Genomic DNA, 26,250 nt, shown 5'->3' on the forward strand with positions numbered 1-26,250 from the left:
CACCGAACGAATGTTACCTTAAAAAAAAGATCCTGTCATTTTTTTTATTATTATTTGAGGTACTCGAATTGCTTTAGCAGTTGAGTATCACAAAGTGCAAGAGAGAAATAGAAGAAGAGAAGGTCCTGCAGGTTCTACTATGCCGTAAAAAGTTCCGGCACGCTTGCGGCTAAAATTGAGAAGTGCTGGTACTCCATAGTGCTGCATACGGGCCCACTTAAAGCTTCAATGTTAATGAAAGATGTATAACAACAAAAATCCGCAATGTGGTTTTATATTTTAGCATTGACTTATAAAGTATCCAAATATCTTACCAATTGCTGTTGCTATCTTTTACTGCATTATAAAAAAAAAACAAGAGCCGGTACTTCTTTCCAAAAAAATTTATTAAATTATGAATTTTATTATGATACCTTTACATAGGCTACTGCATACACACATGTAAATGTGTATGTACAAGTTGCTGGGTTTTTAGTCACTTCCTTAAAGAATATCAGATATTTTCCTTTTCTTCATGAACTGTGTATGAGTTCATTTCAACTCTGTCTCATACAGTAGTGTTGCCAATTTTAATGGCAATAGTTGTACTAATCTGCAGCAAATTAAATGTGAAGCAGATGCTCATGGCTTATTCAGTGCTTACGAGTGCAAGTCATTTGGATGTGCTGTTTCTTGAAAATAGATTCTCATATCATGTTTTCTGGCAACAAGTTTGTTTTCTTAATTGCCATTTTGGATTATTTTCCGTTGTAGCAATGAACGCCATTGCTAAAGAGTTGGAAGGCATTTGCAAAATGCACATGTGTCTAAATTGAACAAAAGATGAAGCTTGAAAAAGTTGATTTTAGAGTCATTGTCATCATATCAATTCTTATTGTTTGAATTTTAAAACCACCAAGTATAGTGTGGTGTAGGGCAGTGTAATGCAATTATTACCAATCAGGATGCATGCCATGAGACGTCGTCCGAGGTTGACCCCAGCATACTCGAGGTTTGGCATCCAGGTATTCAGCGATTTAAAGATTTTTTTCCCTTAATATTTTTTTATCCTCCACCCCACCACTATATGGAGGTTTATCTGCATTTTTTTAAATAATTTGGGGTGATTAAGGAAGGAAAATATTAATTCCAAATATATCTTTTGATAGCTATATCTTTTCAAATTAAATGCTCTTCCATTAGAGAGCAGAAGGTACAAAACATTTGTGTTTCCACCTGTTGCATTCACATAACTGAATATGTCATTGCAGCTTCGTGTTTAATTAAACAGACTCAGATTTCACACTGAGCAAGTACATTTGTAAGCTCATCATTATTTTAGTATTCATAATTGGTGTAACATTTTCATTTGGTGGCATGTTTTAAGATTTTGCGGCTGTAACATAAGTGCCTTGACTTATATAAAGCTTGGTAATAGAATCGATTACAATTACAAATTGAAAAAGCAGAAGGTAGAGTTCTGTTGTATAGCACAGAATCCCCTGAATATATCAAATCAGCTAAGTGTTAATGTCATAGTCATGTAATTTGCATTTCTATGGAATTGGTAGTTAGTCGGGTTACACAGTTTCTGTTCCGCCTGCAGTTCATGACTTTCCATTAGAAAAAGTGCGAGCAGTCACATGCACACTTGGTTTTGAATTGGGTTAGCTCTCCAAAGGCTCATGACGGTTTGACAAGGAGTGCAGTCTACAGGACAAGGTGACCCACTTACTTGAACAAAAATCCCTTCCTCTATCTCAATCCATTTGCTCATTCTCTTCATTTCCTCTTCAGGCTTCTATAGTTTTCACCTCCCTGTCCGTTTGAGTCCATGTGACCCTTAAAATCTTGATGTCATTCTATTAAAAAAATATTTTTGTTTGATATTGGAGAAGAAAAAAATACAACTTATAAATGTTTATTCTTTCCTACCAAATTCTAACGAGCAGCTCATGCTTTATTATTTTCCTATTCATTCTATAGCAATCATAAAAACAGTGAATATTTATTTATAGCTGAGGGGGGCTTCAAAAAGTATTGTTGTAACTCATTTTCTGTATTCTAGGATGTTCAATTTATTTCGGACTTAAGATCAATTCATTTCTGTCGTTTTTCAGGACTTGAATTAAATACTTCTAACTGTATCTCTTGTGGAAGTATGACGATTGACCAGTAAGTGGCGCTACAATATCACTTTGGTATTGGTTATCTTGTCTCGACTGCGGGGACTTGCAGAGGAGCACTCGAGAGATGGTCCTACCTTTTTCATTTTCCTCACAGTATGAGGTTCAGGATTATTCTTACTGTTTGGAGTTTGCCTGTTGTCCACTTTTTCTTTTTTTGCGGATCCTCTGGCTTCTTCATACATACCAAAAGCATCCCTGAAGGCTCAAAATTGTGGATACTGTAGGTGAATGGTTGTCTTTTTGTGGCCTGCAATTATCTGGCAACCTATTGAGTGCCTCTCGCCCAAGGGTCACATTCAAGTCCTGCTGTACTCAAAAGGTAAAAAAAGCAACTTGTGGCCAGAAAGATCCAAGCTTGCTTCTAGCCTACAGTTGAGGAGGTGCCCTTGTTCAGCCCAAGCAGTTTTTGTGCACTCCTTTCACTCTGACGTCTCTCTCGCGTGTGTTATCTGGTTCTCTCTGTACTTTGCAACTCAAATAAGCAGCAGAGAGTCAGTTGAATTCCCCCTTTGGTAAATTTTAATATGCATAATAAATTAACAATAAGATGAAATTGTGCAAGTGTGAAAGTTAGTATGATTTGCTGTGGGTCTACTGAAATGCTAAAAAAAAATGTGGTGATAATGTCATCAAGTGATGCTTCTGCTTTTTTCAGTCCCAGCACTCATGGAGAAGGCACCAGAAGGAAGCTGTACAGTGCGGTCCCAGGGAGACACTTTGTGGTGGTTCGTCCTTACACTCCCCAGGCCGAAGGAGAGATCAACCTCTATAAGAATGATAGAGTCAAAGGTAAGACTGTCAATTATTATAAATTGTTTATTGAATTTCTAGCCTGGAACACTGGGCTTGAAATCATTCGAGCACAAAATTGAACCGAAATGTTTGATCAAATTAACTGAACTAAAACACAATATAATATTTTTTTCTGTCAATGAGACTGCTGCCCTTTTTCACCTCCTCTTTCCTCGGTCCAGTTCTGAGTATTGGAGAAGGTGGCTACTGGGAGGGCAGCACCCGTGGCCAGGTGGGCTGGTTCCCAGCTGACTGTGTGGAAGAGATCCTGGCCAAGGCCACCGAGGAGAGGAGCTGTAAGTTCAATGACCGGAGGCTTACTTTTTGCGCCCTTGGTTATTTGGAACATTGATTTACAGTATAGGACATAGCTGAAGCAGTTCTGTGCAAAGCAGGGTGGCAAGGGCAATGCAGGATGATAAAGTTCCCAAGGCCATGGAATGTCAAGTGGCTATTTTTTCTCCACTATATGAGCTTCATGTGTCTCAGCCTTTGTCTCCCCCGAGGCTGTGGTGTATAAAGCTAAGTGCTGCATTGCTCTGCTAACTCAACTGTGGTTTGATTTCCTCATGGGGCAAGCTAATAAATGTATCACACCACGCTACGTCTCCCATCAACATCACAAGTTGTCTTGTTCATGCACTTTCACATGTTGCCTTGTGCAGTATGACTCTCAATGAGTAAATGTCTTTGTTTTTTTGTTTTTTTTTACACATCCTTGTATTTTGCTCTCTGGTTCTTTGATTAATTAAATTTTAATAAAGCACAGTGTTGCTTAGGTCAAGTCCGTTCTTATTCTGATTTCCTCAATTTCCTAAGATAGTGTGTCACCAATGATCGAGGCAGATTGGAGGCAAATTGCTCTGCTGTCTCTGGATCTTTGCCTTCCTATGGGTGGCCTATTTTACAGTTGGACCCAAGGCCTTTGGCACAGGGAGCTCTTCTAATGTTGTGTCCTACCCAAAGTGCCTCAAGCTTAAGTTGCCAACACATCCCGTCCAAGGATAGTATCATTGCATGGTGGCTCGCAGGCTTGTAGCCTCAGTTAAGGCCATGACCGAGACATGCATGCGCGTGTGCTGTTTAATAGGAGGGACGAAGATGAAATGTGAATGTCAAGTATTACCGACTGAGTCGTGTTATTAAACGGTTGTCATTGTTGACGCACTGGACCAAACTGTTTTGTTGTAGTCTAGATCACAATACAAGAGATTGAAGATTAAATTAATAACTTGACTGTAGTTTCATTTAGAAAATAGGTGCTCTTCCTAACTTTGGTGATGTTTCTCCTCATTTTAGAAACAATATCATATATGTGAGAACATCAAAAGTTTTCTAACGTGTTCTATTGCAAGCCCTTGCATAGAAAGACATATTGTAACTTGGGATCAGACCTTATGGCATATTTTGAACCACTTTGTCTTGAAAATATTAGCTTGTTCTCATTGACCCGGTTAGAAATCCATAGTCGTCGTAGCACTGGAGGCTCACCCAGCAGAGAAGGTTTGCGTTCTGGGGGCTCACCTGGCGGCAATGGATGATGTTTCGTTAGCTTGTTATTTAGGTATGCACGGGGTTGGAGGATGATGTAAAAATGTGGTCTGTGACATTGTGACATAGTGTCATGTTTTGCTGCTTTGTCACTTCAAAGAGTGAGGCAATGAACAATCTGTTGTGAATAGAAATGTGTAAAAATAAGTTGTTTGTGTTTCCTTCGCGCTCTACTTGTATTTTTTTTTAAGTATTTGATAAATGTAAACGGAAGTGAAGAGCACTGTACAGGTATGTGTTTGTTTGTGTTCGTCTTTGTGTGATTGCGTATGTGTCCGTGTGCGCGAGCTTGTGAGTGCTGACTCCTCCAGAAGTGAACAAATTGACAGAGAGTAGAGGCATGTTGATGATGTGATGTATGTCCACAAACACACATGCAAATGACCATTTATTAAGCCCTACGCCTATGTGAAGACATCTTCAAGCACCAAAATAAAAATAAATGATTAAAAATAATCACTCACCATAAGCAGGTGCCATGGCTGTTGGGCCGGATGACTGCAGAGGGAGCTCTTATTCAAGTGAATGGGACCGTGTCGCATAATTTTTTTTCATCCCAAGTATCAATATGCATAATAACTTTTGTTTTTAGTCGAGAAGACTTTGGCTTGTTGTTCGTTAGTGTATTTGGTGGGGCTTTCCATATTGGCCTCAATATTGGCATAATTTACAGTATCGGACCGATACAAGTGATGTTATTTTATCCCAATATTGGGCTGATAGTTATTGTTGTCACACTGAGGGCTTTATGTTCATTTAATATAGATTAAACTCTTAAACTTTTCTTAATTGTAAACTCAACCCAATTTTTTTATCTTAATATGACCTCTTTTTTATTAACCTCGTACTTATCCGCACCTTAACCATAACCTCAACCATTTTATTTTTTGCGGGTCCTAATCATTTTGGAAATTGTTTCACAAGCTAGAGCTAAATTGTTCAAATAATTAATTATTCAATTCTTCAATTAATCCATGAAACAAAATGGCTCGTATACAACTCTCCACTGGCTGCAAGAAATTGTAATCACAGTAAAAATTAAAAATTAAAAATAAATCAATCAATAAAATCAAATACAGAGTAGCGTTCATGCCCGTGCCATGAGGGAATAAAGTTAAACCTTCGGAGTGAACGCTGTACCGACTATGCTACGAGCTGGGACACTTTAACCGGCACAAAATTCGTGCTTGTGGTTCTCGAGCGGTTCACAGAAAAACACTAGAAAACGTGTTGCTGGTCACGGCAAAATAACCACTGGGTGAACTTTAGCATCAATTAAACAGCTGGTTGTAGTACACTGAGTACATTACAGTATTTACCCCTAAAGACGCCCGTTCGACAGTTTTTTATGACATAGGCTGAAAATTGTATGTGTGTGGTCATGTGACAGCCTGATGCCATCCGATTGGTGAAATGCAGTTAAACCTCACTACTCAAATCGAATGTGGAGAAAAGTACAGTTTCATCTTAACATAAACAAATACTCAATAAAATTAAAAAGTATGTTGAATCAAAACTACTCTAGAATTACAATTTATCAAAAAATGTTACTTGAGTAACTGTAACGGATTACATGTAGCAAGTTACTACCCACCTCTGATCGGCAGTATGTAACATGGTGTTGGCATTGAAGTTCATAAAAACTGAGCAAGTTTACTCATACAAAGCCATATGCAAGCTTTGCATACCGTTGAAAATCATTACACCATTTTGGAGGTTTAAAGTACTTTCTTTTACAGTCTTGGGTGACGTGCACATTTCTTCATGAATAATGAGAGAACACATTTTCTGCCTTGGCATTGCTCTCACTGTTTTTTTTTCTCTCGTTCACAATCACACGCACACAGCATCACACATAAACACACACACACGCACACACACACGTCTTTCTGCTAATCCTTCTCATTCAATAGCTGTGATGCAGCAGGATTAGGCCCTGCTTAGACATGCTTTGTTAAAATTCAAGTTAGCATCCTTGTGGATCCCCATAAGTGAAAATGCAATGTAACCTAAGGTACACTAATGCATGTTTATGCACCTCTCAATTTGTTGTATCTTGTTCATGGTCACAGGGAAGTAGGAGCCTATCCCAGCTAATTTAGGGCGAGAGGTGCTTTAAACCCTCAACTGAACGCCAGTCAATCACATGACTGACACTGTCCGGATTCAAATTCACTTCGTATTAGCACATACATTACATGTGATACATACATGATATTACTGTTTACTCAAGATTCATACAGTAGGAAAAGGAGCAATTTGAATGCAACGTGGTACTTGGCTACTGCGTTTGCCCACGTCTGCATGCTCGAGCAACTACATCCAGGGTTTGTAAATTGGCCATTGTGGCTGATGACTCTAAAGCTGCCAGCCAATTAGAATTTCCACCATCCATTTAAAAAAATAGCTCAGTTGTGTCTATTTCTCTCATATTATCTCTGGTCGTTTCTGGTGCTGGTTGCAGTCTAGACTGTAATGTGGAATTCTGGCATTTGTGCTGCCAAAAGCCGTAATAAACGTCTTTATGTAGCATGACGGCATAGTATTTATTAGAAATGTATGAGTCACTGCTACGGGTACTAGTGACTGAGGACAAAACATATAGCTGATAGGCATTGTTTCAATTTGACTGAGTCGGGTTATGACTCTGGTTTCTTGTTTTTATTCCAGTTCTAAACAATTCTCAATTTTGATTCCTTTGTGGGTGTCCTAACCATGCCCATTCATTTTTAGTGGCTTGCAGCATCGACTGAATTAACATTTGATACAGCCCATGTCATTTGCCTGCATTGTATTTAACTACTATACACGAAGTTGTAAGATAGTAGAACAGAAGAAGTTTGTTTTCATCTCTCTCTTGTTTTCATCCAATCAGTAATAATTTGATAAGGCCACTGGCCACTCCAAAATCTTGAAAAAAATATTAATGTTTTGCTTTCTTTATTTATATATGTATATATATATAGAGAGAGAGCTTCACACACACACACTTTACCTACTGCGATGTATCGGTTTAATTTAGTGTTAAAAGAAAGATATCAAAGCAGCCCTGGCCTCCTTTGTTTTTTTTCCATTATGTGGCTCTACAAGGTTTGGACACCCCTGGTTTAAATAAAGGTGTTAACCAGTTATTTTTGGACCAACTCATGTAAACTTACTTACAAATATATTGCTATTAGCGTTCCACTTTTTTATTAACTTTACGATGCATTTCTCAAGTGGTCATTTTAAGCCAGCATTAATATCAAATTGATCAACTTGAATTTATAAGGTACAAATTTTCTACTTTCACTAAAACTTCAGATTTAAAAAAACTTGTAAATAAATGTACACGAGAGAATGAGTATACACTGAGCTTCTACTGGTGGACAAACCTCCTCTGTTGTAGTCAAAAGCACAGCAATTAGGCAAACCAGTTCTGATGAGCAGCAGGTAAGCTTCAGTGTGTGTTTAAAATGTGCCTGTTGTGGACACGCATGCTTCCTCGGTATACAAAATATTGCACATATGCTAATGTTAGCTGGTTCTTTGCGTCTGAAGTGACCAAGCATTTTTGTCAGACGTCATTGTTGGCAATAGAAGTATTGTATTGTTTAACTCGGCTAATAATCACACTGATGTTCAGTGCGCTGTAGGCTGAGGCTTGGATGGGAGGGAGCATCAAACTCGTCCGACACGGCACTCCGTAAATTTACGCACATAATCCAACCTCCTTTGCGCAACAGCATCTTAATGTAAGTGTTACTCTGAGGTGTCTCTATTTCTTTTAAAAGAATTAAGCCACATTTGTGATTGACGGCGGATGCACCGACACCACACAAGCATGTGCGCACTTCTTTGATAGTCTAAGCAAGTTCTTCTACTGTTCAGCTGATGAGGCATCCAAACCGGAAATTTAAAAAGCGAATGGTGCTGGGAGAATAGTCCCATTCCAATCGATTCTCGAGACTCGATGCCCAACCTTAACTATCTCTGACTGACACAATTTTCTCACACGGGCCAAACTGGCTGTTACGTTTTTATTAACATCCGCCAAAATTCATTTAAACCCAAATTTGGGAGGTTGTAACCCTGACTCCATCATCCGCAAGGGGAGATCTTGCAGTTTACTTGCCAATGACATGCACAGACTCAAGCAAAGCTCATTCGGGTGTATTGCACTCCGTCGTCCCTGATTTTAATGCAAATGAGGGATGTGGCACAATGGCACAAACGCCCCGTTACGCTCAATTCTACCCGTGCAAAGTCTTAGCAAAATACAAAATGAAAGAAAACTCCACCCATGCACTCATTTGGACTGCGCTTTGTGCGAGACCTATGCTGGGAATGAAAATAGGGCCCATAGAGCTGGAAAAAAATGACCACAAATAAGTACTGTAAAAGAGATTATTTGATTCTCCAATAGGGTTTCAATTTCATTTGGATCGCAGGATTCAAAAAATATATAATCTAAAGGGGTATGGCCTATTCAAATTATCAACTCCTTATGGGACAACATAAATTTTCTTAATTCAATTGCATCCCATCAACATTTCATTTTCCAAAACCCCAAATCTACTGTTTTACAATTTATTTGTTGTTCCGCATATTAAATGTTTGCCTCAGGACTCAATTTTTAGGTCAGGCATGTTTTTGTTTGTCATGATTACCTGACTTTTACTGGAGCAACCTTAAATAAGTAGCTTTGAATGGTGTTAAACTGCAGTTCATTAAAAAATACAGTGGCAGACTATTGTGCATGTTTTTATGCATTACACAAGCATAAACCCAGAGGAAAGAACCTTAGCCACTGGTAACTACTACTAATATAATAACACCGATAAAACACACTCCAATGATACGGTGATTAACATTAAGTGGGAAATTAGGAGGCGGGTCTCTTCATATAGGTTTGTATTCTTCTGTTCAAGTTCAAGTCTTTTTTTTTTTCACTTTTCATCACGCACATTCTCCTGTCAAGTCTTCTAACCGATGTTTGTAACCTTTTTTGTGCGCTACCACCAAAGAGGAGCGACTCATTGAAGTCTGAGGCTTGCTGAAAATCATGGAGCATGGAATTTTCCTGAGATTTATTCATGTCATAGCAATCCATGCGCAAAATATAGCAAACTTTAAATATGAAAATACTTTTCCTAGCAGATGTATCGTTAGACGGTCAGGTTGTGCGCATCGCTTCATACAACACACGACACCTTCAATGAGAAATTTGTTTTCTTTTCTGTATAAAATAAATCCAATACAAGTCATTGAATTAAAATACTATGCTTATGACTGACTGCATGTGTGAAGGTTTGTCAATTAAAAAAATGTTCCTGCCATTCTTTTCATCAGCGCTGTCCAACCTTCCTTGTGACACAGACCAAGTGAATCTTGTTAACAAATTTGACGACCAACAAAGAAGCAAATAAAAACGGATGATTAAATATCTAATTCACCATTGTGCCATTACGAGGATGGTAGTTGCTATAGTGGGAGCCATGCGTGTGCACGTGCATGTGTGCGTGTGTTTCATCCTTCTATTCTGAGATTTTACCATGATAATTTTGGTTAGAACCAAGACAAAGGCCAAATATTTTCACACAATTGTTTTTTTTATTTTTAAATACCGCATACATACACACATAATATTGAGCAAAATGCCGGGTTTCTTTTCTATTGATCTGTGGCCATTGAGACCAAGACGGAGCAATTAAACTTCATTTGTTCCTGAGCCTCTTTTTCATTCTTGCATCATGTAAACTTTATACCACTGCTCGCCTCTTTTTTTAAAGTGCTGTTGTGCTGCATCCTCCCGCCTCCAATCTTATACTGTGGGCACAGAGTTAGGGGGAGAAGAAAATGTTCCTGCAAAGATGACAAGATGTAAGCCGGATCAGGGGGAATGGCGTTTCTGTGAAAGTGTGACAGCTGGTCTAAGAGTCGATGTGAAGTAAAAAACAGAGCATTATCGGGACTGAATAAGACAAACATAGAAAACAAGAGGAATCTTGATGATGGAATGAAATGATTATTTTTATTGAATGTTTTATTGATTTCTATTTTTAGATTTGTCATTATGAGGGTGTTGCAGATGGGAATCAGTGTTTTTATCCACCCACCTTTTTTTATTTTTGCATCATCATCACGGTCAAAGTCATTAAAGGGTTGTAGAGCTCTTGTTCATATTAATGACGTAAATATTCAAAGCTTTAACAAGGAGTGCCTTTCATATTTATGTAACCAATACTGAGATTTTGATTAGTTGAGCCATTGTTCAAGTATTTTATTTTCAACTTAATTAGCCTACATTGATACCCGCTGGCTCTGCTCTTTTTATTTATTTAAATGCTATTCAGCTGATGTGTATTCTACCATCACATGAAATGTTAATTTGACTCTCGGGAAGAGTCACGAGAAACGATTATCACCGACTGCGACGTTCCTCTCAGTCATCAAATTGTTTTGGCATCTCCAGGCTCATTCTTTCAGGCTCAGACTCAGGAGAAAACAAAACCCACATCATGTGGTCACTTGCCGAGCTGCAAAGACAAGAAGACTTTAGTAAAGTTGGAAAGACAGATGGACAGGTTTTAGTCTCAGGAAGCTGAAGATAGCCTCTTTTGTTTGGTTTAAAAACAGAGTAAATATTCGTATTTCACAAGTCGAGATTTGTGGGGGGTTTTTTATTGTTTTTTTTTTTTTTATTCTTTATCACGGACACACACACGTTCAACCCCTCCACCCACACACAAAAGAGATGGTAACCATGACCCAGCTAACTTTAACACCTCAACTGTTCCAAATGTGACCTTAGTGGCACAGCAGGGTGCGAGACTGGCCCTAAATACTCACATTTTGTCCCTAAATTTGGACACAGCGCAACTACAATTTTCATTGACTTGGACCACTGCAGCAAGTAGATTTGCTGATTTTCTTTTAAAATAAACTCTTTATATGGTTAAAATATTTTTTGTCACTGACAAAATTGCTCGACACTTTCCTTTATTAGTAATATTGAGTGAAAATGAGTCTGATGAATACTTACTTTGCAAGTCAGTTTAGTGAGCCCCAAAATGCTCTACTTGCTAAAATTTCATCTTGGGGTCCACTGTGCATCGATTAAAAAAATAAAAGGAAATTCTGGAGTTATTCTGGAGCTCCGTACAGTGTATTTACCGCTGTGGAAGAATTGAACAACTCTGTTAATGAAGGAGTCAACATTCCGCAACAAAGTTTTTTGAGTCCTCATCAATTTATGGAAAACTATGAAGAATGTGTTTTCATAAATTACTGAGACAGTTGTGTTTGTGTGTGCGCGCGTGTGCATGCGTGTGTGTGTTTCAAAGTAATCTATTTTATTGGCTTGGCTGAGAAAATGGCTTGAGTACTTCATCTTGATGTAATACCAATGATTGGATATTAACATTGATGTCATTGTTGTGATGTGCCAGATTCCCGAGCGGACCGTGCTGACAGGCGGAAATTGTTCAGACACTACACTGTGGGATCCTACGACAGCTTTGATGCCTCCAGGTACACACTTTCTTCATCTTGTGAACTTACATTTATTTCAATATGACAGTCTGGCAATCTTCGACCTCTCCATGTTTTCAAATCGCTTCAAAATTTTAGAGGCTGTTACAGACGTCAACTGTGTTTTAACCTTTATTGATTTAGGTTGCACTCATCAGACAAGTGCGATACAGATTACACGCTTTTCCTTTTTAGTTCAGTAAAGAATTTAATGAAATGCGACATTCAATCCCAAACATTTCAAGATGTTGTGAGCCCAAGTTCCTTTGTTTTGCTGTCTTGTACACTGCTTGTCACATCCACGTTAATGTGTTTGTGTGTGTCTGCATTAGCGGCATTGCACCCAAAATTATTCAACCACTATTGTAAATTACATTGATTTGCAAAATGTGCTACCTTTAAAGAGATGTCCATATACAAATCAGCTCTGTTAATTTGATAAATTGATTACAAACTACTGCTTATCAGCATTGTGTTAGATTATATTTGGTATTCGTCCAGCATCATAAAACATCATCATCAAGAAGTTTTTTTCGTGCTGTGGTCATAACGAACACTTGGTAGTAGGTGAGGCTTTAGTTGCAGTGGTGTCCACTTTCCTCATGGCGGCCTGCATAATGAACTCAGAAGGAAATGCAGAAATTAATTTTTAATAAGTTTGAATATATAGATTTTGCTTATAGAAAAGGGTCTGGGGAAAGAAAACCCAGAAAAACGGCTTGAGGCTGCTTGCTCTCATGAGCTGTGAGATTAGGATCACACTTCCTTTTTTCACTTCCATTATGATTGAATCCCACATAAAGGGCTTGACAAATGAATAAATGTATACACTTCTAAAATCAATACAGCATTTGCAAGAGACATGGGCGACAAAAGCGCCCAAGTAAACAACAGGTGTAGATAGGAATAGGTAGATTTGCCTTTTTGAGCTGTGTTCCGAGAGCAAAGCTCAACTAAAGACCTTGCTTTCCATTGCTTTTGATGGCCAGGTTACCACTGCCAACACGGCCACAATATAAGCATACATGTTAGCCGGCTGTAATCTGTACTGTGTATCTGTGACAACAGCGGCACTTTTCAATTCTCTTCAAGCATTGTATGCTTTTATCTGTTTTGCCATAAAAAATGGATTTGCGCTTACCTTAGCCACTTCGGACAAATACTCGCGTTTCTTCAAGTTATCAAATGGGCTTTTATTGATATTGCAGCGCTCACGCGGTATTGAGGGACAATTGCGTGTCAATTATTGTAGAATAAGATGACAGTTGCTTAGATTCATACAATGACGAGGGATATGCAAGTCATTTGTCAACACGACACAATCACAGTGTCGCATCAAAAATAAAATTATTACACAACAGCACACTGAATGGCATACTGGCAAACAATGAAACACGAGAATAAAGACAAAAGGAATTTGATTTGATGCTATTATTTACATCCTTTGTGCGCAAAGCATACTGGGCTGGTGGGCGGCGCTATTGTACTGTAACCTTTTATCAGACTCTTGTTGTCACATGAGGCAAATTTACAGATATATGTGCGTGTGTGTGTGTGTGTGTGTGTATATATATATATATATATATATATATATATATATATATATATATATATATATATATATATATATAGGGGTGTGTGTGGGGGTGTGTGTGTGTGTGTATACACAGATATGCTGTATGAATTTACACCACTGTATGTATTTTACTTCAGTCAGTTTGGAATTGACACTCCGTAGTTCACGCAAAAGACCACCTATTGTGATATCTGCGCCACTAAAATACATTTAATAACATACAAAATTGTCTAAATACATTTTGATGGTTGTGATAAAACTTTTTTTTTTTAATTCCGTGAATTGTACAGTGAACCCTCGCTACTTCGCGCCTCACCTTTCGCGGCTTCAGTGCTTCGCGGGTCTAAAAAATATTCGGGGGCATTGTAGTTTCGCCGAGCGGCACGACGGGGCGCTGGAGCGGTTAGACGGCCGGCGTGCGCCGAAGAGGAGAGTGGACGAAGAAGAGAGTGGACGAAGAAGAGCACGTTCCCCCGGGCACGATTTGGGGCGACGTTTCGCGCGGTTCGGACCATACCAGAGCTCCGGAGGAGGCCGGAGTGCGTGGCAGTTAAGCCGTATATGAACAACTTCCGCCCGGGCACTAGCGCGGCGACATTTCGCTTCGCTCGGGACCGTGCGAGAGGTCCGGAGGAGGCCGGCCGGCGTGCGTGGCAGTTAAGCCGAAGAAGAACAACTTCCGCCCGGGCATGAGCAGAGCGCGAGGCTGTCAGTTATGAATGAATAAATGAATAAATAAATAAATGAAGAATGCCACCTTTCATTTCACAGGGCACACCGGACGGCGTACCAGCAGGTAAAAGTCGAAGTAATTAAATAAATACAAAAAGAAGTAATTGAATAAATACAAAAATAATGGCTGGGGAATAAAAAAATAATAAGTTTTAATAATAATTTGTTTTGTTTTTTTGTTATAACATGAATTTCACTCTCTCTCTCTCTCTCTACCCGTGTATATATATATATATATATTTATTTATTTATTTATTTATTTTTTTTTAAAGCATTTTTGAAGGTGCGCCGCGACTTCGCACTTTTTTTTTTTAAGCATTTTTGAAGGTGCGCCGCTACTTCGCGGATTTTCAGTTTTCGCGGGTGGTCTCGGTCCCCATTAACCGCGATAACCGAGGGTTCACTGTATTTGCAATACTCACTGAAAAAACCCACAGGGTGGGCAATACCTCGTGGATTAAAATTTTTTAATCTTATAAAATCAAATGGGCCAATCGTGAATGTTTGTGCAACAACAAGACTGGTCTTTATGTATATCCAATAATTTTGTACTCTACTGGGAATATTTCATTTTGTTTTTAATGAAAAAGTACAAAACTAGGTACTGTACGGTATTGGCTGATTTTAGGTCAATGGGGGGGGGGGGGGGGGTAATTCTTCGATGTAAGGGACAAATGGCTCTTATGGATGACCCCTTACCTCTGTTGCTCAGTTAAATCGAGGTTCCACTGTATTTAAAAAAAGTCTGTGTACTTGCGATTTTGCGTTGCCAAACTGCAACTATATCACTACTCACTTGTGTTATCAGCAAATCATCATTAATATACCCACAAGTGCTATTTATTTATTCTGATATATTCCCAGTTGATAGTGACAATCACATTACTTGGAAAATGATCTATACACAGCAATGACATAAAATTACGGTGGCAATAGTAACGCTATTATCATTACTCACTTAACAAATAAATTTTTATTACTCTCCAAATGAGTCTCATCCAAACACTTGAAGTGTAAAATTGCCCTAATCATCAAAATAATTGAAGGATCTAAGCTTCCTTTTTCCCGTTGACTAAAGCTCGCTGGATGAAAGTCTGTTCAGGAAACGCAGAAGGAAATCAATGTTAATGAGTAACCATTTGGTGAATAAGTTCTTGCTTTATACACTGTCACATGTATTTGGTTTTTCGGCCAATTATGCTTTTCAGGGTCACAGGGAACCAGTGTTTCCAGTCTTGGGTGAGGCACCTTGGACTCATTGAAAAAGTGACACGTCAACCCTAATGACAACCAGCAGTGAAAATGATGGATGGATGTTAATGCTCCAACTACACTTGTTTTGGTTAAATGTATCCGTAGAGTTGAGTAATATTTGTTTTGGTATTCCTGTAGCATCTCCTCTTCCATTGTCCTTGACACCGGACTAGTGTCTTGACAATCGGTCTTTGCTGCCTGTATGGGGCTGCATGCTGAGAGGGAAAGGTGGACAGACACAGGGGAGCCAGATGTTATTTTTCTACTTGATGAATCAGCTCTCAATAAAGTGCTGATGAAGCTGTTGACTGAGGGCCTATTAAAAAGTCACATGCTGCAGATTAATCGATGCAGATGAATGCACTATTTGTCCATCCTCAGAAGTTAGGAATCCGAAGTCCACAATTACTAGTTGTCAAATTCAGCAAGTTTTGAATACGTCTTTGCCGAACATCTCCTCTTCACTATTATTCATGCCGACCCCCCCATTGTGCAGTTCAGAATCTGGATGTTCCCGGGGGTAACGCTGCACTTCATCCTCACAGCGTGTCGGCCAGCATGTCCCCATTTAGAGCGTCCCATTCCTTTAACCCGATCGCCCAGCCCACCCCCTGCCAGCACTTGTTGAAAAAGATTACATTGTCGATAAATTGTCAGGCTTGTGTTGCACGGTGCAGTGCACTGACCTAGCGAAGCTGTCAGATTTGGGTGGGTGGATGAAGGTTTGCATGTGTGTGTGTGTGCGTGCGTATGTGCGCGCGTGCACGTGTGTGTGTGTAAGGGAATGCTGTGAGATAACCTTCAGTGTGTCAACAGTGCGGGCCTCCTTCCTCTCCAGACAGATTGTGTTGCTAAGGGAACAGTTGCTAGGATTGCACCTCTCTCTCTCTCTCTCTCTCTCTCTCTCTCTCTATTTCTCTATTTCTCTCTCTCTCTCTCTCTCTCTCTCACTTTTTCTCTTGAGTTCAGTACTATATTTTACCCTTTCTCTCAGGCCCATGTGTGTCTTCAGTGCAATTGTTGCACCCAATAGAAGATGAAATAACAAGTGCACGCGTGGCCTGTCATACTCTGAAGACAACAACTTCAGGATCTATTCACATCAAGTAGTAGGACTATTCCTCCTGGTGGATGACTTTAAGAAAAATACAGTGGAGCCTCGGTTCAGGAAATCCCAGTTAAGAACAATTCTGTTTACAAACAATATTTTTGATGAAATAGTGGCCCGGTTCGCACGCTGCACTTTATTTTACAAAATCACAACATCGACACGGAAGCGTTATTTGTGCTTTTCTCGTTTCATGTATACGTCGTACTCCCATTATCTTGTTTGCTCGAAATGTGGCCTCAGTTTGTTATAGAAAATTGTTTGGTAGTGATAATAGGTAACCAAATTATTTTACTATTGAATAAATGTAATAAGTTGTGTAAGATGAAAATGAGATGCTCGTGTTTGGGATCTTGCAGTGCAGTTTTTGTTAGCACAATATACCATCCTCATTTTTGACGAGAACAAAGACGCAATAAAAGCATCCAATGTGGCAAAAGGAGTGTCTGTTTTGCCAAAGCAAAGACCTCAACTTATAGAAGAACTTGACAAAAATATTGATGATGTTGATAAATGGGGAAAAATTATGAGAAGTAATAACATTTGCAAAGCTCTAAGTACACAAAAGGTGAGACATTGTAAAGGGATTTGCAAGCAAAATCCCTTATTTGTTGCCAATACAGTTTGTTTTTACTTATTGCCGTATTGTATATTTATTTTGAACTACACTCTGATAAAATAAGTTGGTGGCTGGATGGGATTAATTCACTTTACGTGCCTTTCATGTTGAAACATTATTTTGGTTCTGGATGTTTTGTTTCATAAATGGTTACGTTCAAGTGAAGGAGCCGCAGTTTATTCAATTTGGCATAAAGGAGACGATGAAAGCTTGCGCTGGCCTAATAACGGCCAAAACAAAGCTGAGTCCCCCCATCTCCAATTTTTTTTTATAGTTTGTACATTTCTGACCGTGACAAATCACACTTCTATTCGACAGCAGTGAACTTGCTATTTGGCGTAATTAGTGAAACAGCAAAGACATAACAAACGATCGTGAATTGAACTGGCAGACATTACGCCTCAGGATTTATTGGAATCAATTAACCGATTAGTCGGTGAGTTAAACACAGTCACAAATGAGGGTCACGCGTCAGCTCACGCACGCGCGCGCTCGCACGCGCGCACACCGGAACTGCTCGTCTCCGCACATGAAGTGGCGCACACCTAATCACGAGAGCGCTCCATTCTAATTGAGTCGCGGCTTGTCCTTGAGCCGTTTGGCGCTTACAGCCAGCCTGATGTCACCTCCTTTGGAGCGCGCAGCCCGGCATCGCTGGTACGATCCTCCGCAGAGGAAGCAGCAGCGGCGGCGGTGACCGCGGCGTCGGTAACCGCGGCGTCAACTCGCTTCTCCGCGCAGGAGGCTCCCTGGGAGCACCCGCGGAGGGAGGAGAAGGAGGGGGTGATAAAGAAGGGAATTACGTCGTCGTCGTCTTTCTTTTATTATTATTATTATTTTGGGGTGGGTGGGGGATGCTGTCGCCAGGCTGCCGGGGCCACGGTCATACCGTGTGATATATACAGAGCCCGCTGGGGTGGGGTGGGGTCGGGGTTGCCCTGCCCTGGCCGGACTCGCTCTCCTCCAGCATGAACCTCCACTCGGCCAGGGCGTCCGTGGCCATGCTCCGAATGATGGGCTGTGCTAACGGCCGCTCTGCTCGGCATCTTCTCCACAGTGACTGCGTGGTGGACGAGAAGACGGTTGTTCTCCAGAAGAAGGAGAATGAAGGATTCGGCTTCGTGCTGCGAGGGGCAAAAGGTAATTTCTCACACTCCTTTGAAAAGATTTGGATAATTTTTTTCTGCATTTCCCCCAAATCAGTCACTCTTGAAACAGAGTTCCAAATTCACTCATGATGGATGACAAAGCCTACTTTGTGAGATGTTTAATATTTTGTAGTAGTTTGACTCATCCAATTTAGCTAAATACTGGTTTGGCGTGTTAGTTCACCATTTGGGGTTTGAAAGCAACTTTATTTGTGATCCATCTTGCATATAAACACACGTTATCCATTTCACTTTTTTTCCTCCACCTCTTTTCATGGCTATAACGTTCCACAAATCCATCTTTCCAGTTGTGGGTTTGATGCACCTTGCAGAAACCATCAGCATCTTTCCTGAACATAGCATGAATTGTCTGTGATGTAAGTGGCCTCACCAGGCTGTTTGATATTTCACCAAGCCTTGAGATTGACTCTAAAAATAGACAGTTTGGACTGCTGCATCGGTTTCTATGACAATTCTCACCGTGTCATAATCCACGTTGTATTTCACTACTGCGTGGAGCCATTGGTCTATGCTGCGGCTATGTCAAGAGATGCATTTTGTGTTCCGTGCTACCATCTAAGAAACAAAAAGAAAGGAGGGTGTTGTTAGAGATGGACAAAGAGGAGAGATTTGGCTTGAAAAACAAGAGGAATGTTCTAGTCTTTCTGACACACACTGCCATCACCCTGGGGAACTGACCCAGCCAAGCTTATCCTGCAAGGGGGTGAACACACATACACAGACACACGAACATACACTCATGCTCGAGCTGTCACATAGGCTTACATCCTCTTTTGCTCCCTGATATTGTGCTGTTCTTTGCTCCCTGCCCATCTCCCATCCTTTTTGACTGCTTTGTCCATATCTCAGTGTCACCCTCACAGCCGGACACCTAAACATCGCAATAAATCATGCAACTCTCGCACATGCTGTCTGTTTTTTCAGTGGGATGACTTATAGGAAGTGTCACATGTCGCCATTCCACCCACAATATTTTGTAACCTCCCCGGGAGCAAGCAACAGATGCAACCATGTGTGGGAAAAGGAAGCAACACTAACTCAGCTAAAGCCCAATTAATGACAAGTCAAAGGGAATTGCTGATAAACAAATTTCATTTTGTTGTGTGTAGTGCACAATTATTGTTATGCTCCCTCATATCAAATTGTACTTTCAGTAGTCTACTCTTTTCTTTTACAACACTTAGCAATTAACCAGTGCAAAGACTTTAAAGGTAAATATTGTTTTTATTTTGTAAACTTCCTCCTCCTGTGCTGCTGTTTCTCTTAGATGGAATTTGCAACAAGGGATTTACTATTTTTGCTCAAATACAAGATTTTTATTAATTTTCTATTTTTTTTTACTGTGGTTGTAGTTTGTATAACAGCACTGCAACATACCGACTCCCATAGGCAGCTCATTAACCCAAACTATCAGATTGCGCAAGTGGTCATATTGTCATTTCCCTTTTTTTGCGCTCTTCCTGCAAAGCGGATACGCCCATTGAGGAGTTTACGCCCACCCCGGCCTTCCCTGCTCTGCAGTATCTGGAGTCAGTGGATGAGGGGGGCGTGGCATGGCAGGCGGGGCTACGGACGGGGGACTTCCTCATCGAGGTAAGAGCTGCTGAACCTTTTCTTTTTTTTTTTGCTCTGTTTACAGTACAATTGGTTTGCAAAACGTTTATTCATGCAGTAAGACGGGTGGTGAAGAGTTTGCGTTCAACAAAATAATGCTGATATCTTGTTCATGCATAATGTAAAGCTTTTGGCATCTCTGCCGTTGGTAAATCAAGATGTTAACTTCATTGTTCAAGTGTTTTGGAAAGTAAAACATGTAGTCGTAAAATACCCCTCATGTCTTTTTTGCCATTCTACTGGCTCTCCACTTAATCATGCCCTATGTTAACTTTTGCCACTTTTTCTTGAGACAGTAGCTCAGCAACTGATAAAAAACACACTTGTAGAATTTGTCAGTCTTTGAATGTTGTCAGTTTTATTTTGTGCAATTGATGCTGGTGTACCTTTGCTAGCTGTATTATGGAAAATCAGCTTGTTACCCCCCTTTATTTTCCCCCAAAAGATCCTTTTGACAATACAGAGTAAAATTATTAGACATCTCTCCGGTTTTTCACCACATTTGCGTTGCTTTGGATACACAGGAATGGTAATTAAAATCAGCTTGGAAATGTCAGTGTCTGCTTATAGATTTGCTTGCTGGTTGATGGTAACAAAAAAGAGTTGGCTATGAGCAACCTGCATAAATATGTGATGCTATTTGTTTTGGTCTTTTTACTGTCATCAGATCACTCACAATGCTGTCCTAACGAGTAGAACAGTTTAACACGAAAGTTGTTTTTTGTTTTTCTGGTCTTGGTTATCAATTCAGGATGCCTGAGGGGAAGGTTGCGCTAGATTTATGGTCATCCACAATTTTATTTTGTTTTGTTTCCAATTTTGATTAAATGACTAATTATATTTATTCTGACAGATTCAACATTATTCTGGTTAGTTAATCATTTCATTTTGCTGATGTTGTTTGAGGTAGTTTCTTGAATATAATCTTGTCATCTCTCGAAGGTTACGCAGAGTACCTTTTAACGAGGACAATTGGGTAATCAGTATAACCAGGTACTATTTTAAGTACTAACATGGTCTGCCTGGGTGTTAGAGATAATTTGAGTGACATAAATTGCTGTTAATCGCTGGTCGAGCAGATTTGTCACAAATGTGTTTCACTGACCCTTTTTAAAACCCAAATATTGTCAATATTTGTGTTTTCAAATCCATGGAAATGTGCCCAAAACCCAAATATGCACTTACTGAAAAATTTAAAACCCCAAATAAGACCTCTGAGTTTCTCCTTTGCCAACCCAAATATTGGGTCATATAAACACAATTGGGTTACCTCCATTGAATGGGACATTGTTTTGTGTCCTCCACATGCTCCACCGCAACGTATGCTCAACTACACTTCAACGAGCCGTGGTCGTTTGTATTCCAACAAGTATTAATTATGACACCAACACCACAGTGCAGTGTCATTGCGTTTGCTATCCATCCATCCGTTTCGGAGTCCCGTATCCTTACCATGGTTGCAAGCGTGTAATATAGTTGTCATTAGTTGTAATCTGTGCATTATTGGACGTCATAATCTGCCGATGAAACGTCACTTTGTGCCATGATTCCGCCTCAAGTGCAGTTACACTGAACTTGAGGAACATGAGGAATCTGAGCGTGTAGTCAATTTTCTGTGATGAATAGAATACAATACTCCCATTATGGAACTGGCATTGGATGTAGAGAGGTTCGGCAGCGGGGTTTGTTTGAGTGGTTAGCATTTACAATTGCCTAGCCATAGTCCAGCTCAAGACCACTTTTGTTTACGTTGCTTTCGCCGACTCCAGTGCGAGCCAGACCCGCCAACAATCCATGCAAGTCCCGCTGGCTTTGCGAACTTGTGGTTGAAAGTGCGGTCAAAAGTCGCTAGAACTCATCAATTCACTGCAATCCAAGGTTGATTAAATCGACACGAATATTGTATCCTGCATTCAAGGTAAAAGGACAGTTAAAAAGCAAAATGCATGGCTCATTTGTCATCACGCTCTGGTATCCAAGCGCAGCTGCCTGAAATGACTTCCCCTGGGGAGGGGCCACAACTCGGCTGTCGCTCTCATTCAAGTGAATGGATCCCAGCTAGTGTGCACGAGTGGAAAGAATTACCCCGAGCTTCTATATTTATGATAAATATAGTTTTTAGCGTCTGAGACTTCGGCTGGTTGCACAACTGCAACCTTTAATTCTTTGCAGTCGCCACATCATGACATTTGTGCACCTGCGCACCTAAATTGGGTGCATCGTTAGAGCCTGCTTTCGCCTGGCGGGGGCGCAAAAAAAACCTGGCGGCCCAACAGGCTTTTAAAGCACAGGGGGAAACACAGGGGTTTATTCTGCCACATGTTTTGTCCAGATTGAAATAAAAGAAAATCACCTGTGGTGGTTATCACGTGTGTATTGCACTTCTGAGATACGAGCGTAGAATCCTTTGTTTGTTTGAGGGGAATTATGTAGTATAATTGATGTTTCAGAATTTTCCATTTGTGTGAATGGTTGTGGCCTAGTATTGGCTGGTGAACAGTTCGGGGTGTACGCAAGTTCTTGTCTAAAGTCTGAGATGGGCTCCAGCTCATCGGGTACCCTAATGAGGAAAGATGTTATCGTATACAAAACATTTGGATGTATGAATAATCAGTTCATAAGAGCTGCTTTTTGACCCCATATTGACTGATCCTTTTCCCCCTAAAAATGTCATCCATGAAAAATGATTCATTGTAATTTAAAAATTTTAATTTTAAAATTGAAATCTGATAAAGCTGGTTCCCTTTTTGAACAACCAGATACTATAAACGCACCTTTTAAGGAGTACCCCAAACCTGTGTAATATTAATGTTTAAAGTTTTAATAGATCACCAAGCTCACTCTCGCCTGTTTGTCCAACCTGTTGTCTAGTTCTGCATCTCCAGTGACAATGTAGTTGTGGTGGTGCCGTATTACGTCTGCTATAGCTTGCGTTGCGACAATAATGACCGAGAAGAACTCGCGTTGAGTGAAATCATGCTTAAAAAGACAGAAAGGGGAGTTTTGAAAGTAGTTAGTTGTTTACCGATTTATCCAAAACAAATTGATATTATGTAAAATGCAGCCTATTATAATTTTCCTGATGGAAAAAAAGACATATTTTTTTAAGTGAAAAAGCGGCTAGCCTCATTGGACCTTTCATTTAAAGACAGTGCAGAATGTCAGAAGTCATCCTCCATTTTTTGGAAGTATTTTGGATTAAAAAAAGAAAAAAGAAGCTCTAAACCAGAGCAAAGTGCTGTGCAGTTCGAGCTCACTTAACATTCATCACAATGAAGGACGCCCGCACAACAATTATTATGTTATGTTCCACCACGTGATGACACAACAATGTTTTTAGTGCATGGAGCGACATTGTAAATTGTGAGAGATCCTTTCGAGAGCCAGAAATAAGTTGCAAGCTTGAGTTTCTCTCAAAGAACCTGTACAGTGTGGAATGTTACACTTGAGCTACGCACGCACGGACGCAATCGTTTGGGACAAGTCTGGGTGTATCCCACTTCTCAGCCAGAGTTATACTCGAGCACACGAGGGATGGATGGACAAAACCTAAAGCTGAAGTTGAATGAGAGAATCTCTATTCATTAAAAAGAAAACAAACACACACTTAAACAAAAAATAATATTTTCTTCATGCAAAAGTGCATAGCATGCCTGGTTCATAGTTGAGAGGGTTTGGGTCTGAATCTTGGCTGAGGCCCTTCTGAGTCATTTGCATGTTCTTTTTATACTTGGCAGGTTAATTAAATGCCCTGAATTCATCCAGCAGTGTAAATGTGAAAGCCTGTTTGTCTATTTGCTCCCCACAATTGAGTGCCACCAGCAGGCATTCCTGCATGTACCTCACTTACAATTTATATCACTGTAAGAATATTCTATCAGGGGACAAGCGGCATGTCTATTTTAAGATTGCTTATGACTTTATAACTACCGTGCCTTTTGTAATCAGCCCTGCAATGGAAATGATTTTATTTTGTGATTCTGCTAAATGGAGCTTCAGTGTTTGTGTGTATGCAGCTCTTGCTCTTTACAATTTCTACACCTGACTTGTTTGTTCTCTCGTATTTTTCCCATTGACCTCTTTACACATCTTGTGTGTCTCCTTTCATCTTAAGTCACTCATGCAGATTTTATGGCCGTGTTCAAAACTGTATTGAAGGGCTTTACTTTTTTTACAATGGTCACAGTTGCCCGGCCTCTAGCTTGTAAGCCACCCTTTGTTGGTGCTGCAGATCATTTGGTTTAATTAACATGAAAAAATAACTCAGCAGTGACTGAGAACAATCATGGAACCTTTATTTTTCCATGGAGGATGTTTTTCACTGTGTATTTGTGTAAAAAACCTGAATCAAGCTACGACTGACAATGCATCATCATTGGCACTCACCCATCAGAAATCAGAATCAGAAATTGTTTCAATGGAATATATTTAGAGCGCTATGTAAACATGTTGTCCAATTCTTTTTCTAAAAATAATTTGAAAAACAAGATCCGTTTTAGGGTCTGATATTCTCGATGGCCGAAAACCCAGGCCAGTTAGGGCATTGTGTCGGACCAACAGATGTCGGCCCAACCGGCTGAGTGCAAAATTCAAAAGTGAATACAATGAGAAAATGTTACTTTTTTAATGTTTAATATGTTGAGTTCTATCTAGAGCTGCCACAAATTATTATTTTGGTAGTCATCTAATCATGAGCAGTTGTCAACTAATCGGATCATATGTGAATTGTGGCATGTCGCACCAGCAAGCAGCTGCTCTTATAGAACCATAATTAGTTTACAACACATTAATAAGATGATAGAACGTTCAACTTTGATTCAACTTTGCAGCTTGTATCAGCATTTCTGAGCTGTTTATGAATGATGGTGCATCTTGAATTGAAAGCGATATTGTGTTTGGGCTGTAATTGATTAGTGCATTTTAAAATGAAACCAAAACAATACACTTTTACTCATACTACAAAACTAGAAATACAAAAATAAATACTTGCAAAGAAGTTTCACTCTTCTTGGGCAACAAGCATTTCTATTTGAAAGTAGAAATTAGACCAAAAAGTATAATAAACACTTGTATCGGTTTTAGTAGTTAGTAGTAAATTGGTCCACACAATCAATGCAACAGAAAGAAAATCTTAATTCTCTAAATATTAGGAGTTACATATTTTTGTACTTTTTGTTTGCAATCTAACGTAGTATAGTGCAACAAACTTAACTATGTGTTTTATTGTTATGTGATGGCAATGAGGGCATGTGGCAAATATTTTACTTGGAGTACTGGCATTTCCCTGTACGTAAACGCAACATTCCCTTTGCGCGAGAAAGTGTGTGAGATCTCTCCCCTTCAATGTCAAACACAAACTCTTTTGGCTGTTCATTAACATGAGTTGACTGACTAATGCGTCCTTAATACAACTGTTTGCAACATTGAACAAACCCTGACAAAAAACATTTGCGATGTGCGCATACATTTCATCGATACAGGCTTTCACATTTTTATTTGTAAATGTGTAGGCCATTTTAAAATGGAACCAAAATGTATACACAATGCATAATTACACTGTGAATAATATTCATAAAAGGCATTTTACTATTTAATCTTCCAAAATGTTTTGCTTTGTTCACAAATACCGGTGTGTATCATTTAAAAGTATCAAATTGATCTACAAAATCAAAATGAGGTATGCACCTAAAATGAAAAAGAAAACCTTCAAGATTAGAGGCACATCTTTTTTGTCATGACCCGTGTCGGTCATGTCAGGGTTTTGTTTTTATTTTGTCACCGTCCATGCCATGTCCTTGTTGTTGTTTTGTTTTGGTCAGCTGAGTGGGGCGTTTCCTTCAGCGCTCGTTCCCCACCAGCCACACACCGGTTCCCCATTAGCCTTCACACCTGACTCCCATTTGCTCCCCTAATCAACCCACTATTTAAACACCCCGTGCCGACAACTCAGCGTCGGAACATTGCTCCAATCCAGGACTGTCACGGCCGCTCTTTGTTCTCGTTCTCGCTCTCGCTCTTGCTCTTGCTCCCTATACACCCCCCATATGCGCTTGTCCCGATTGCTCGTTCTCGTTCACGTTCATGTTAGTTTGTCGCTGTCTTTGTTCCCCGTCAAGTTTAGTTCTGTTAGTCACGTTTTGTTTGCCCTTGTTACT

The 26,250-nt window shown here is 39.8% G+C and overlaps 1 protein-coding gene across 2 annotated transcripts in view; it reads left to right on the forward strand.

Moving 5' to 3' along the window:
* LOC148336711 (SH3 and multiple ankyrin repeat domains protein 2-like) overlaps nt 1-26,250 on the forward strand; it is a 225,084-nt gene that overhangs the window by 140,199 nt on the left and 58,635 nt on the right. For both annotated transcript variants that reach the window (XM_088295368.1, XM_088295369.1), the window contains 5 exons: nt 2,824-2,957; nt 3,143-3,256; nt 11,942-12,023; nt 18,370-18,452; nt 19,950-20,074. In XM_088295368.1, the coding sequence (XP_088151494.1) occupies nt 2,824-2,957; nt 3,143-3,256; nt 11,942-12,023; nt 18,370-18,452; nt 19,950-20,074 (538 nt within the window). The remainder of the gene's footprint in view (nt 1-2,823; nt 2,958-3,142; nt 3,257-11,941; nt 12,024-18,369; nt 18,453-19,949; nt 20,075-26,250) is intronic.

The sequence above is a fragment of the Idiotropiscis lumnitzeri genome, chromosome 5 (assembly GCF_059441095.1).
Source record: "Idiotropiscis lumnitzeri isolate Australia: NSW breed Sydney's pygmy pipehorse chromosome 5, RoL_Ilum_1.0, whole genome shotgun sequence".
NCBI lineage: Eukaryota > Metazoa > Chordata > Actinopteri > Syngnathiformes > Syngnathidae > Idiotropiscis > Idiotropiscis lumnitzeri.